General features: G+C 36.8%; 1 protein-coding gene across 1 annotated transcript; it reads right to left on the minus strand.

Moving 5' to 3' along the window:
• Positions 1-1376: 1376 nt before the first annotated feature.
• On the minus strand, positions 1377-2715 carry LOC102536671 (olfactory receptor 5K1). The gene has a single exon (XM_006208063.3). The coding sequence runs from the start codon at positions 2616-2618 to the stop codon at positions 1650-1652; it is 969 nt and encodes a 322-aa protein (XP_006208125.2). The 5' UTR covers positions 2619-2715; the 3' UTR covers positions 1377-1649.
• Positions 2716-16094: the final 13379 nt, after the last annotated feature.

Here is a 16094-nt window from a genome sequence, read left to right on the forward strand (position 1 = left end):
AAGGTCCAAAAGGACCAAACATCTTAGAAGACTGCAGCATGGACAAAGCTCCATCTGTAACATGACACCTGTCTTTAATGTCTTATCAGGCAAATACTTCTGCATTTAGATGCAACCAAGAAAGAATGGAGGTAGGGTTGAGCCAATCCTAAATCATGGGATTTGAATTTGAAACGACCTAGGAAATCTTGAAATGTCTCCATTTAAAATCTTGAAATGTCTGAATATATAGAATGAGCTGGATTAGATTTTTTTTGAAGGTTATAAGATAAACTAAGTGGTTATAATTTTGTACTCATGAGTTAAGGAATTGGAAATACTGTATCTGCATTCCTACTACATTTTCTAAATAGACTCAGCATGTTGACTTTCCATGTGAGGTCAGCCTTGAGCGGACTGGACCGTAGTTGCAACCTGACAATTGCCTTCTGGGAATTTAGATGTGACCCCAGAACATCAAGAGAAGTGGAAGGAGGAATTTTTATTTTACTTGATAGGGATCCTTCTTGATCTAGAAGTGAGTCATTAAAATCATGGCAATGTTCTATTATTTAAGAAGCTGGAAGACGTGATATTGGTAACGGTATATCCCACCCCCTAGAGTAGTGTTTCCACAATAGCAGGCTCTCAGATCTATGTTGAAAGTAATTCTTTGAATATGTCACATTAAGATCATGCAGTACTACCTACATCCCACAACTTCAGGTTTTGCAATAATGAAAAGAAAAAAAATGTTTTAAATAAATTCTATCCATAGCTCAACAAGCATACTTTTCTTCACCTCTATGTATAATATAATTGTGTCCCCATTTTTGAACCCCTTCCTAACCTCTTGAAAAGGTGGATAGAGTTTTCCCTAGCTCACTGACAATCACCTCTTCAAATCCTAAATGAGGTTTTACTGCTTGGCTGGAACTTTGTGTCATGATATTTTTATGCATGTACATATGAGCGTAAACAAGTGTCTGTGAAGATAACTACTCTCGAAAATTGATGTTCCATCTTTATTCAACTCCATAGGAACTTGGAAATATACTACTCACTTTTATTTGACACTTTTATTTCCTCACTACCTCTATTCTACCTACAATCTCCCTCAAAATGCTATTAAAAGTGACTCCTCAAAATTTACTTGCCTCAATTTTGTCACTCATGATTGTAAGTGATTTCATTGGTTGAAGGTTCACATACCCTTAAACCCTTTGAGCTTAACTGGAGTGCTCATGCTCCAATCTATTAATGTAGGCTAGCTATTAATTTTTAATAGATTTATCCTTTATATTTGTAACTGCTAGTTTTGTTGTTTTTCTTCCTTTTTTTCTCAGCCTGACAAATTATATTTTTTTCCAGTTTTATTGAGATATAATTGTTGTTTATCTTTTGTGTGCTGATAATGCCTGATTCTGACACAATCCATGACCTTGACAACCTACTGTACTGTTTCTTGAATGAATTCAAAGTTTGGTTTTGATTTTTGTTATTTTGAATTAAGATTTAGCACAGTTTACTCCTTCCTGTGTATTTTCTACTTTACATATTGCTGTTTAAATTGATTATATTTTGGCATATTTTAATATTTTACATACAATTTGTGCCTTTTTCTCTGTGTAATTTCACTTGGAAGTTTTTTTTTTTTTGCATTTAAATCATTAAGCTACAGTAGGGGTCATTTGTTTCAAATTCTTTTGAGATTTTTTTTCCTTCAGAATTTTTCTCAAGACAGTTATTACTTCCTTATTTCTTAGGCTATAAATGAAAGGATTTAGTAAGGGAACTACTTCTGTAAACAGAATAGCAGCTGGTATATCTTTATCCCCTTCTTCAAGCAAATTTGGTCTAATGTACATGAAGAAAAGAGATCCGTAGAATAATGAAACAGACAAAAAGTGAGATGCACAGGTAGAAAAGGCTTTGACCCTTCCCTGTTTGGATTTCATTTTGAAAATGGTAAAGAGAATGTGGAGATAAGATATTAAGACACTACCAATTGTGAAGACTTGAATTGAGCCTGAAAAGATAAATAGTACCAGTTCGTTGACATAAGGGTCAACACAAGAGAGTCTGTATAAAGGGAGAATATCACAATAAAAGTGGTTGATGTGATTAGATCCACAGAAAGCTAACCTAAATAAAAGTCCTACATGGATCATGGAGTGCAGGTTTCCAGCTATGTAGGCCCCTGAGGTCATCTGAATGCAGAGTTTCTTTGACATCATTGTGTGGTACTGCAGTGGGTTACATATGGCCACATAGCGATCATAGGCCATTGCTGCCAGGAGAAAGCAGTCTGCAGTTTCAACAGTGCAAAGAAAATAAAATTGTGCCATGCATTCATAGAGGGAAATCATTCTGTTTTCAGAAAAGAAATTTGCTAACATCTTAGGAGTAATGGCACAGGCACAGCAAGAGTCCACAAGAGCAAGGTTTCCCAGAAAGATGTACATTGGTGTGTGAAGACGATGCTCTTTTGAAATCAGTATCACCACGCTAAGATTCCCCACCATGGTGATCAGGTAGATGGCAAAGAACACCAGAAACAGAATGGTCTTCAGCTCTGGATGGTCTGTAAATCCTGTGAGTATAAACTCATTTTTTGTGGTATGATTTTCTTTAGCCATTCCTGACTCCTCTGTTGAGAAAAAAATTGTAGAGAAATGAGGTACTTTATAATATGCCCAGTTCAACTACTGAGCGTTCTCTGACTCAGAAGGACAAAGAGCATCTTCCATAATGCTTTCACAACTCACATGGATTTTGGTACATGCTCATTTCTGGGGAGTATCAATCTCCTCGAGCTGTTAACTTTTAAGCTAGTTACTTAACATTTTCCCAGAATCTTTTCAAGAAAGACATCAGATTAGATGCACAAAGATGGCTTTTCAGGTCTTGAGAGGAATAATCAGTGCAAAAAACTTCTCTGTATGGATTAGGGAAAACTGACTCATAATTTTGGTGTTAGCAATTGGTATCAGTGTTTGCAAACAATTTCAGTGACTGTATCTGTTCACATTAACAAGGTTGTTTGAAAGACTATTTTCATACCCATGTTCATAGAAGCATTATTCAGGATAACCAAAGGTGGAAACAACTCAACTGGATGAATGGATGAACAAAATGTGGTATAGACAGAATATGGAATATTATTCAGTCTTAAAAGAAAGTGAAATTCTGACGTATGTTCAAATATGGATGAAATTTTATGACATTATGCTAAGTGAAATAAACTAGATGCAAAACGACAAATATTCTGTGATTCCACTTAACATGAACAAAGTAGTCAAACACATACAGAAAGTAGAATAGTAGTTTTTAGGGGAGGGAAGGAAAGGGGAGTTGTTTAGTGGGTACGGAGTTTCTGTTTGGGAAGATCAAAAAGTTCTAGAGTTGGATTGTGATGATGGTGCCACAACAATATAAATTTACTTAGTGCTCCTGAAATGTGTATGCTTAAGGATAACTAAAATGATAAATTTTATGTTACATATGTTTTTCTACTATAAAAGATTTTACAAACTATTTTCATGGCCTTTATGACCTTATTATATTACTTATGCATGCAACATAAAGTTGCCCATGTGCACATGTGCATAAAGAAATATAAAGAAATTTAAATGCTATTAAAAGAAATTAAAGCATTCCTAAGGGTTAAACAATTGATAAATTCAACTATATAACTATCTGTCAAAAACATCATGAGTAACATCAAACGTCAGACACAAATTGGGAAATTATTGCAATAAATATTATACCATTTCTGTGATTTTGTTCCATAAGGAGCTTCTACAAATCAGTAGGAATAATCAGTAGAAAATAGATAAAGGACAGAAACAGAAAAACCTCAAAAGAAATACAATTTTAACACATTAAAAATGTTTAGTAATGACGTCATTACTAATCAGAGAAGGATAATTTGAAAGTTACGAGGGCATATTTATTTTGCCTATCAAAATAACAAGATTTTTAAAGTGATACTATATAGTGTTGTCTAACATACAGCACAGTGGAAACCTATTTGCATTCCTGGTAAAAGTATAAATGGGTGCAATCATTGGAAAATAATTTGATAATAGATTAAGGAAAGTCTTAAATGTTCAGACCTGTGACAAGTAACCATGAATCTAGCAGAAAGAAATATTTAAAATCTCTGACAAAGATTGACATAAAATGATGCCCATTCTCATGTAATTGTAATAGTAATAGTGTAATAGTGAAAAATTCAAATGGAAAACATTTGGTCAACATGAATAAGTCAATGTGAGTCATCCATATAATAGTATATTGTGCAATGATTAAAAATAGTGTTTATTTAGAATGTTCAATGTAATGACAAAGTACAGTAAAACAGTATGTGAAAAATAAAATATAAAATTTTATATGGAGAATAATCTTAATTTTCCAAATAAATACTTACATATGAATGAAAAGGAAAGGCAGCACAGAAACATATCAAAATTTTAACACTAGTTTTCTCTGTGCTATGGAAATTGTCATTTTTATATTTTCTTCTATTTCAAATTGTCTACAATAAGTGCTATTTTAACAATCAGAAAGCACTTTTTTAATTAAATAAATAAAATGACATGCTCTTAGTTTAAAACTTGATAATCCCCAAATAATTATTGGAGATCCAACTAATGTTTTCTGCACTCTACAATTCTGTAGTGGCTAAATCACAGTGGATCTGTTGAGGAAGTGTCTGCTTCGTTCTGGTGATAATGACATTCATGGTTATAAATAGTAAGAGTTTGCTGACAATCTTGCAGGTATCTCAGACCATTCAGGAATATATTCACCTCTTGTGGTAATGCATTCTTGAGACCACTTGCCTCTAAAGCAATAATTCTTCAGTGTTAAGTTTTACTCTTTTGAACGTCAAGTGTTTTCACAATATTCTGATTCTATGATGCTCACATTTATTAAACTTCCAGTGTATTTTTAAACCTCATTTATCCCTTATGTTTTTCCTTATAGACCAAGAATTCTAATCTGTTGGGGAATGCTTTATTTCAACCTACCTTCATTTATTTTAGTTAACTCAAGAATGACTTACTCATTGATTTGTTATTTAGTAAACACCTGCTCTGTGCTACATCCTTTCTTAGAAGATCAGTTGACTCTCCTGGACATTTCCACATTGATAATTTACTGGATATGCATCAACCATAACTACACTCTACATTCCTGGAACACAGGGAAAACATTTTGGAGAGGAGATCTCTTTCCTTTTGGCAGTTACTGAAACAGTTACTAACTTTTAAATCTCAGACTATTTGTGACTGATACCTTTAGAAACAATATTCAAAGTGAATGTTTGACATCTATATGATTTGAGTTGTTATTTTTTTCATTAAATGCCTTACTCTTGGTAACCTGAGGTCTAAAAAATGAACATTTTAAAGCTACATAATTTGAATGAGTTTTTTCATTAAATGTCTTGCACTTGCCAAGTTGAAGTCACATAACATAGTTTTCCTTCACTTTTCCCAGTTGATAATTAATCAGACAGAAATAAGTTTTACATTGGTATTTTATTTCTCTAAAAATCAAAAGATAAACTAAAAAGCTCCCTAAAATTACATCAGGGGGTTAAAATATATTTTTCTTCATATAATTTATTTAATACATAGGGAATGTCTGATACAATTTTAAACATCATTTCATCATACAGGTTAATAATCCATTTCATCTGTTAAATTGTAAGTTATATGGCAAACCACATTATTAAAAAAAAAACCCAAAAGCTTTGCTAGTGTTTTCTGTTATTACTATAAATGTATGCCTCTGCTTATTTATTTTGGGTAAATTTAGGCTCCTCTAAAGTCAGAAGTGATGCAAACAAACTATAGTCATTTGTCCAGTTTTTATACAATGGATCTTAAGGAAGAGGAGAGACTTCAAGGAACTTAAAAATTTAAAAAAACCCTTAAGAATTATAAGGAAAAAACCTTAAAGAACTTAAATGTTTCTGGAGGTTAATATTTCTACTGAAAAAAATTAAATGCTTTCTCACCTGGATTTCCCCAGTAAGAGTTTTATAAAGGCTAGTTGGTTACCTGATGATGGTTTTCAAAGTAGATCCAGAAATAAAATTCTAACCTCCTGATTGCTTAGGAGACCAACAAGTCAATGATGATATTTATGTCATTGGTAGAGAATGGTTCAAATATTTTAGATAATTCTAAAGGGATTTACTTGGCATTGACATCAGAGTATAGCCTGAGAGACCTAATCTCCTAAACATTACAAACATTCTAAATTGGGATAATTAAGTGTATCCTTTGAGACCTAAAGAGTAAGGAAAATGCCCATTTCTAAGCAAATTTTAAAGGCCATGTTTTGATTTTTAATTCATGTGAGTTTATACTGTTTATCCTTATTACCAATCTCAATATAAAATTCTAATTGGAAGAAAAAATTCCCACTGGATTGGTGAGCAAAGGCTTCATAGAGGAAGTGGGAACTGAGCTAGGATTTACTGACTCTGAGGGGAGAAATTGTGTGAGCAGACGTCTTAAAGTAGCACATTTCCCACCTCATTTTAATGTCAATATACAATTTCTAGAATCTTCTTTTGAAATTACATATATAATGTCTTTAATCTTAAACCTTAGTTACTAGAATAACCTTTACATTTTTCTTGCAAATCCAGAAGCTGCTTCTGAAAAGATTTCTTTCTTCAAAATATTCCCTAATTTAGAACTTTCCCATCATTTATAGTGTAATGAATCCCTGTAGCCCATCAAACTCAACTCTTAATTTGTTTGGTTAATTATATATCTTGATTTTCCTAACCCTACCTCATCTGAGTTCACTTTACCTCCTTGTATTCTGCACTCCCATTTACCATCCCTAAGCCAAGCCCTTCTCTTCATGGCCTTTTGAGTGAGTCACTTTCATTCTTCATTTGGTGCCTTTTGCCTTAACCATATTACCTTCACCATTTTCCTCCATCTGTCTAAATCCTACCCCTCCCTTAATGGTCAAATCAAGATCTATGTAGGACAAGCTCATCTATCTCCTTCTCACTTCCCAACTCATATTACCATATAACACCTTCTCAGGTCTCAGTATTTGCCTTGTGTGATCCTCTGGAACTTCATGGGTGTAGGTCTTATTTCCCTCAGTGTGATTACAACCTCATTTATATCAGGATTATATATATTTCTGAGATGTACCCTGAAGACACAGCAAAAAAAAAAAAAAGGCAGAAATAAAGAATTTCCCTCAGAATTTAACTCTTGAGCAGTGTGATTATTTCAGAGGAGGGCCACATTACTATAAAGATGCAGGACGAAGTGTGTTGATATAGCACCATGGGGAGACTTTCTCCTACAAGGAGAGCTTAAGATTTCCTGGGCACAAGGCTCTGCCAAAGGAACTGTGGGAGAAGGATGAATGTTGCTCCTAGCTCACCTCTTACCCATGAAACCATGTAAGCTCAGTGAAAGACTCATGGAGTTGGTGAAAAGGATCATGTAGCTCATTTCTTGTTATTTTGCCTTTCTTACAAATTTATGAAAATTTTTAGGCTTACTTGAACATTTTGAAAAGTCCTTACATTCAGTATCACAAAACAGCTGCCATTTCTTGCACTATTGTTTCATACATTCATGCAATAAATACTATTGTTAGAGGAGGAGGTCATCAAGAAGACGTGACTGCTGGTTGACCTGAATCCTGGACCTGGGCAATTGGGTAGTCACCCTCTCCCCTGTCCTTGGAATGTACTTCTTGCCCACTTTTCCCACAGTGGGACTTGTTCCAAGGGCACAGTCTTGAGAGAGCAAGGTGGTGTTGAGACCGTCTGAGTGGTATACGTGGACTAAGCCCAGTTAAGGCCTCTGTATCAACTTTTAAGATTCTGACAAGTGGAAGTGGAGATCTACTTGTCTTGTAGCTGCCCAAGACAAGCCTTGTATGTAAGTTCTCTTGCTTATTAAAACTACCACTTACCAATCTGCAGTGTTCTGCCTTTCTTTGGTCTCTCCTTGCCCTCTGTGTCCAGGGGCCAGTTTGCAAATCAGCAACTCTGTGTTATCACAATTATAAATTCTATTCTCATGGAGCTTCCATGCTCATTGAGACTGGGGAAGCAAATGTAAACAAATACATAAATAAGAAAAGTGACAAACTAGTAAGTGCTTTGCTGAGAGTAAAATGGAGTTATGTGATAAAGAATGACTGGGAGTTACTTTAGATCAGGTGATTTGGAAAACATCTATAGGAAAGGTGAACAGGCAAGCTCAGACATGAGTAGCAAGAAGCCAGTCATGGCAGTTTGGGGAGGAGCATGTTAGGTACAGAGGCGATAGTGAAAACTCTTTAAGGCAGAACTAAGTTCCGCGTGTTTGCGGAACCCATAAAAGGCAGTGGAAAGTGGTTGATGATGGGATTGAACAGTTGATCTTGCAGGGTTTGTAACACAGGTTATGGAGTTTGCATTTTATTTTCAGCTCAATGAGAAGCCTTGGGAGGGTGTATTAGTTTCCTATTGCTGCTCTAACAAATTGCTACAAACTCAGTAGCTTGAAACAACATATTTATTCTTTCACAATTCTGGAGGTTGGAAATCTGAAATGATTCTCACTGGGCTAAAATTAAGGTGTCAACATCCTTTCTGGAAGCTGCAGAGGAGAATCTGCTTCTTTGTCTTTTTCAGCCTCTGGGGTCTCACTGCATTCCTTGGCTCACGACTGCCTTCCATCTTCAAAGCCTGAGATAGCCAGTTAAATCTTTCTCACACTGTACCACTCCGATTCTGACTCCTCTGCTTCTGTTTTCAATATTTAAAAAATTACACTGGGCCCACCTGAAGGTTACTAGGAGTATTTAATTCCCCCTTGTCATGTAACATAACATATGCACAATTTCTGAGGACGAGGATGTGGACATTTTTGGGGTGGAGCATCACTCTGCCTACCAAACCAGAGTTTTTTAAAGCAGAGAAATGGCATTACCTTTTCACATTTTCTCAGAAAAGGGATCATGCAGGGTGAGGATGAAAGTAGGGAGAGCAGCTGGGAGGACATTGCAGTGGTCCAGAATAAGGGTGATAGCCGTGGACATGGAGAATGCAGATGATTGCAATATGTTTTGGAGGATGAGTCAACAGGATTTGCTAATGATTTCTGTTTGAATCGAGGTTAAAAGAATAAGGAAAATGCCTAGATTTTTTTGTCTTGAGCATCTGAGGGGAACAAGGTAGCATTTATTGGGTTAAAGGAGACTGGAGGAGGAATACATTTTTGGGGGGAATATAGAGCTAGAAATATTTGAGAATATTTGAGGTGCTTATCAGTTATCTAAGTGGAGATGTCAAACAGGTAATTGAATATAAAAGACAAAGTTGGAGATTTGGAGTCATCAGCATTTATATTTAAAGACTTGGAACTGAGTGAGATCATTTAGGGAGAGTGACAAGGCAGAAAAGAGAAGGGTGCCTGAGAGAACGCCTTCTGGGATTCTCTGGTTTAGATTATACCAGATTATCTGGGATACAGAATGTCTGGAGGGGACAGAATACAGTGCTGTAGAAATTATAGGACGTATCCTGAAAAGAATAAGGTCAGAGTGCCAAATCAAGGAGCTTGAATTCTATTTAGTAGGTCCTGAATAAATTTGTCAAGGGACTGAGTCTATCGAATCTGAGTTTCAGAAAAACAATTCTGTGTATGACTCATTGCTTTTTCTCCACTACATTTTGCATGTTTGATGTGGCATAAATGACAGATTAATAAACAAGTGTTTGGGTGCCCGTCACATACCATTTTAGATTAAAGCTGTGGGATAAATATGACTTTAAGGTTGATATTTTAAAAAACTTAAGATAACAACAAAAAAAAAGACCCCAAATTTAATGTGATGAATATTGATTTGCTCTTTTGGTCGTGTTTCACCCATTGTTCAAGAGTTGGCAGTGCCAAGCATAGTGCTAATAAACAATAGTAAATTCAAAGCCATATAAGGCTCAATCCCTGTTTGCAGTGACTTCTCAATGTACTGGGGAGGCAGTCATGTAAACAAATAATTAGAATGCAAAGTGACAGGAATCTATAGTATAATCATACACTGGGAACTATGGGAGAACAGATGGGAGTGACTTAATTTGCCTGGGGGTGTTAAAAAAGCTTTCTGGAAGAAAACTCTAGTTTCCATAATAAAAAAACATTCTAGTTTGGCAGTAGAGAGCAAATCTCCATGTGGGAGGGGCAAAACACATTCTCCAAACCTTTCCCCAGATTCTCATGTACCCCCTGGGGAAGTAGTCACCACTGTTGCCAAAACCATGGTGACCACAAGAAAGCATTTCTCTCCCATTCACTCTGGTCCAAGTGATTTCCTGTAGAACGGTTTAAGAAGGATCATTTGTACATGCCCTGACTAGACTTGGAGATAACCATTAGGAAACAAAATGTGGTAATGTACAAGTAGAAGAGTAAGTCCCAAACCTTCCCCCACTGAGAAAGTGCGTCAGCAGATGATTTTGACTGCCTGGCACACTCCTATGGCGTTTGTCAGGTAATGAATAATTGCCCACTGGCTAGCCATGATGCCTCTTCATTTGCTCCCATTCAAGATAGTGTATTGTAATGTAAAGGAGTGAGGAAGGTATTACTAAGATAGTTTGGAATCAACTCTAGTTTTATAAAAAAGTAAATCATGTTAATCTATGGTACTTTGTTATTAGAAACACATTAATTGTGATGCATCTCATAACCGATTGTGACAGATCCAGGTGTTGAAATGGCCTGAATGCTGCTGATCTTGATAATCTGGTTTAGATGAGTGAGTCAGTCATCTTGTACTTATGGTTCCTTACAGCTGGGTGTCCTTACTTATCTCTAAGTCAGTCCCTGAGAGGGAGATGCCGTCTTTTCCCAGTCACCTGGAAGTTTAGGCCTGGCTCAGCCACAGGAGATCTATTTCCAAGAGTGTGAGAGACAGGAGAGTGGGCGGGGGCTCCCCTTCTGGTATTTTGCCCAAGGGCTGAGCTCTTCCCCTTGAGACTGACACTACTGCAAACGCCCAAACCTTTAGGGGAGCATCCAACCTTAACCACAGAACAGACCCAATATTCCTAACAAAGAAATCATATTAACATATCCTACCATTAGGCCAGCATCTCTATAAGAAATACACACACACACACACAGGGGTGGGGCATGTTTTATTATAGATTACCCAGGAGAGGATATTTGACACTGGCCTTGAAAATATGCAGATATTTTCTCAGCAGAGAAGATTGGATGCTAAGCAAAGTATCAAAGGTATGAAAGCTCGTGGATTGTTGGAGGAACAGAAAGCAGCCCCCAGTCTGGCCAGAGTGTAAGGTGTATTAGAGAAACCGTAATTGTCTTATAGGTAGATTGCTTAATGACTGATCCAGTTTTGAGGTCCTCTGCCAAAATAATATCAAATAAACTAGCTATTCATGATCAAGTGATTACTAAGGAGAAGTTCTAAAGTCATTCAGTACCTGCCAGACAAAAATCCCCGAATCTGTTGTCATAGAAGACTTCCTAAGACAGATGTAGGAATTAAGAGATAGAAAGTGTTAGACTAAGTTGTGCTCAGTACAGAAATTCCTAACTGGAGACATGGAGCTTGCTTTCTTTTTCTTCCTCTCTCCTCCTCTTCCTCCTCCCTGGCCCCTTGTCTTCCTCCCTTACTTTCTTCTTCATATATACACACGGTTATTTGGTATAATTTTATTCACATGCATTGTGTGTCTATTTTATGTCAGCCACAATACTAGGCACTACAGTTAAGCAATAAGCAAATGCAGACATGGTATCTGCTTCCTCTCCCTTTATAAGAACTGAAAGAAAGTTACAGGAGACAGGTATTAACCAAACAATCATTTAAATGAATTTAAAATTATGACTTCACTATTATGAAGGCCAGGTTATTGGAGACAGAGACCTCTAACAGAGAGGTTTGGCCTGATCTGAAAAAGTATTATAATGTAGTAGTTAACCCTGTGGGTTCTGGCTGGAAACAGGACCTAATTTTAAATCCTGGCTACGCCACTTCATCACTGATCATGGGAAGATCACTTAACCTCTCTGTTAGTCAACTTCCTTATCAGAAAAATGGATATTATCATGGATTATACTCTGAAAATGGAGACTAAAAAGGTAGTTTTGAAGACCTAGTGAATTATTTGTAAAACATAGAAAGGAGTCTAATATGTAGTAAATGTCCAATAAATGCTAAATGCTGTTACCACCACCACCATCATTATTACTTGAGGTAGGTGGGGTGCTGGGGGAGGTGACAGAAAGATTTCCTGAAAAAGTGATGACTGGGCTGAAATTTGGAGGTTGAACAGAATTTACTAGGGAAAAGTGGAGTGGGTGAGTTGTGAGAATAACATATACGAAGGCCTTATTTCTGGAGTGAACATTGTAATTTCAAGGTCTCAAAGAAACATTGAGGCAAAGAGAGTTAAGGGGAAAATGGTTTAAGGGAAAAAGGAGCTGTGCACAGGGTACAGATAATGTGGGGGTTTTCTAAACAATATTAAGAATCTGGGACTTCATTCTGATAGCAATAAAAATACATGGTAAGTTTTTATATAGAAGGATGACATGGTCAGATTTATATTTCATAACTAATTCTGGATGAAGCATGAAGACTAGTTTGCAAGCTGGAAAAATTAGATGTGGACAAACTGCCCAGGAAAGAGATTATGGTAGCATGGACTAGGTGGTGGTGATGACTGGAATGGACAAACTGGAGAAATTTTTAGGATGTAGAATGAGCAGGGTTTTGTGGTAGATTGTAGGGTTCAGAGAGGAAGAATCTGAATTTCTGGCTTATGCAACAGGATGATGATGACTCACTGAGCCTGGGAACTCTGGGAGAGGATCAGGCTTGGGGAAAGAGGCAAGAAGGAGAAAGAGGCAAGAAGGAGGTAAGATTTCACAGACGCTTGGTATGAGGTACCTTTGAGATGTTAGAAGATGTCTAATTGGCAGTTGAATACAAGGGTTTGAGGTTCAAAGGAGCAGTCTGATCATACGTTTCTGTGAAGATGTAAGAGCCAACAGTCTAGAGGTGGTTTCTGAAGCCGAGAGAGAGAATACAGGTAAGAAAGCCTAGAGCAATGCTGTCCATTTGAAATATCCTGTGAGTCACATATGTAATGGAGAATTTTCTAGTAATTACATTAGAAGATAGTAAAAAGAAACATGAATTTAATTTTAATAATAAACATTTAATTATATAAATATAAAATATTATCATTTCAACATGTAATCAATACAAAATTATTAATAAGATTTTACATTACTTTTTTATACCAAATTTTCAAAATCTGGTGTGTTTATACTTACAGCACACTGTAATTCAGAATACACACAGTTCAAGTAATCAATAGCTATCTGCTTGGTGCCTATTGGCTGGCACAAGTCTAGGGGTAGGGAGAAAAGGGAGGAGAAAAGCAAAAGAGAGAGCAAGAGGGAGAGGAAGAGATGTAGGATAATGCAGTAAAAGTCAAGGGACAATATTTCCCCAAAAAATTAGTGGTCAAAAGATTCAACTGACTTCAGACTTTGCCGCTATCAAAGTTGGTTTTTTTTTCCCCCCAAAAGCTTCATTGTTCTGCCCTATTTTGGAAAACATTAACTGACCTCATTGTCAACTCTTTAGTTCCTGTCTCATTTCTTTCTATTTTTACCACCAAACTTCTTAAAAAGTGTTCTACCCCTGCTGTTTTCATTAACTCTCTTTAATTATCTGCAACGTAGAGTTTTCATTCCCATTATTTTGTGAAAATTACACGCTCCAGCGACCTGTCCATCAAGTCCTATTATCTTTCTTGGACCTTTGTTCTCCTTGACCTCTCTAAAATATTTGAAAGATTAAATATTCTCTCATTCTTAAAACTGTTACTTTCCATTTCATCATAAGCATTTTTTGAAGTTCCAAGTCTGAGCATTTCTATTCATGTAGAAATTAGTGACTCACCACTGAATGCAGCTGATTCCCAAATGTTTATTTGCAGCCCTAATAACTCCACCTAACTGATACCTATGGGATATTTCCATAATATCTAATCATCCCCTCAAACTCGCCATACTTGAAAGGAGAATTATTTTCTACCAGGAAGGACTTTTCCCTCCGAATTCCCCTAGGCTGTCAGAGCATGTGACAGAGGTTGGTCAGGAAAAGCATCCCTGGAAAAGCAACCTCTTAGCTGAGGGCTGGAAGTACATAAGCGTTAACCAGATAACAGGGGAAGACTAAGGGAAACAGTAATGCAGGTTGTAGATGCCATTTGTTCACTCAAATACCCTTTCATGTCTTTGTCAGCAGTGTCATCTGACTATTACATGACATGCTCTGTGCTAGTCTTTGGGATAAGCAATGAGCAAGTTAAACTTGGTCTCTGCCCTCATGGAGCTTATCATCTAGTGGTGGAGAGACACATTAAACGAATGATTACAATTGTATTCAGTGCCATGAAGAAAAGTACAGAAAAGTACAGGTGCATATAATAGGTGACTCATTCATCTGGGGTTGGAGGCAGGAAAAAATTCTCAGAGAGAACAGCCCATAAGTTGAAGCCTTGAGAGTACATGAATTAACCACATAATTGGGGAAGAAGCAAGACAAAGGGCATTTATGCCGTAGGTAGCATTTGGAAGCTTTGAGTTGGGAAGTAGCCTGGGGGTTCAGGGAATTGAGAGGTCAGTGCACTTGTAGCACAGCAAATTAGAGGGATAGCGGTGGTCAGTGAAGCTAGAACGGGAGTCAGGGGGTCAGATATCACAGGGCTTTGTGGTCCAGGGTCAAGATTCTCAAATGTATCTTAAGAGCAACAGGAAGACATTTGACGTCCCCTTGAAACATTCAGGGTCATCTAAGACAGTGCTATTATCCTCACTGCTCATTTCCAACCTGTTACCAAGTTGCCATCAAGTCCCATGGATTCTTCCTTTATAACATCTCTGATGTCAGTTACTTCTACTAGGCTTGCTCAGGCCTGGATCCCATGATTCTCAGCTCCTATGTTTCAGCCTCTGCACAAGTCGGCCACAAACTTGAGATCAATTAGATCAATTTTGATCAAGTTATTTCCCATATTTTGACTAATAGGTAAAATTTGCTTTTTCTAAAACTGACTGTATATACTGAGATGGTACCATCTGTCAAATGGTGTATTCATTGAGTGGGTCCTGAGAAGTGTAGAGCAGGGTGTTGCTTGCAGCAAACAGGTGGTCAGAAGTATACCGTAACACTGAGCTGGTCCCATAGAAAAATGTGGAAATTTTGTCTTACGGATACATAAGAGAGCTTGGTCAAACCAGTGAACAGTTCTTTTAACATAGAAACACTGTATGATGGGGAGCCAAGAAAAGCTTTCATTAATAGTGGATACTTTTGCAGACATTATGAAAGTTTAATATTACTAGAGTAGTAATTTTATTAAATACTGCTGTCTTGTTTAATGCTTGTGTCTTTTCATTTATTAGAGCATGCTGCTAAAATTACTTATGTCTGTGTATGACATGGTTAATTATAACTGTAACTAGTTAGCTGGGGGAGATTTGCACGAATTAATGATATCCAGTGAAATGTGTAGTAAACCTGACTGTCTTCACTGGAGACTTTATTAAAAGTTTGGCCCTTAGAGACTGGGAGTTGGATAAGTTCCACAGCTGCAAGTAAGTTTTGTTTCATTTGCAAACAATGCACAATGGACATTATTAGGAAACCGATAGGGATTTCTGGTAAAGGGGTGACAGAATAAGAAACAGTTTGTGTTGAGGCAGCCCTTTGGGCCAGAGACATCATTAGCAAGGAAGGCTAAGACTATCCTTCAAGAATCACACTTTCATTATGTGAAACAAAGAGCTCTAGAAAATCTCTCAGCAAGCTGATAACCAATTTCTATTATTAAAGAAAATGACAACAATTCAATCTCAGGCAAATTACTCTAGTTCCTGGTCCCTAGATAGTCTGTATCAAAGGTTTGTTTCATAAAGGACCTCTACACTCTTGTCTTCAGCCTTAAAATGGTACCTTGAATTGCTATTGGCCTGAATTCCCAGCACCATCAAACCACAGTAATTTAGTCAATAAATATT

This window comes from Vicugna pacos, chromosome 1 (genome assembly GCF_048564905.1).
Source record: "Vicugna pacos chromosome 1, VicPac4, whole genome shotgun sequence".
Taxonomy (NCBI): domain Eukaryota; kingdom Metazoa; phylum Chordata; class Mammalia; order Artiodactyla; family Camelidae; genus Vicugna; species Vicugna pacos.

Coding starts and splice junctions, on each gene's coding strand:
- LOC102536671 (XM_006208063.3), bottom strand. CDS start 2,618: ATGGCTAAAGAAAATCATACCACAAAAAATGAGTTTATACTCACAGGA.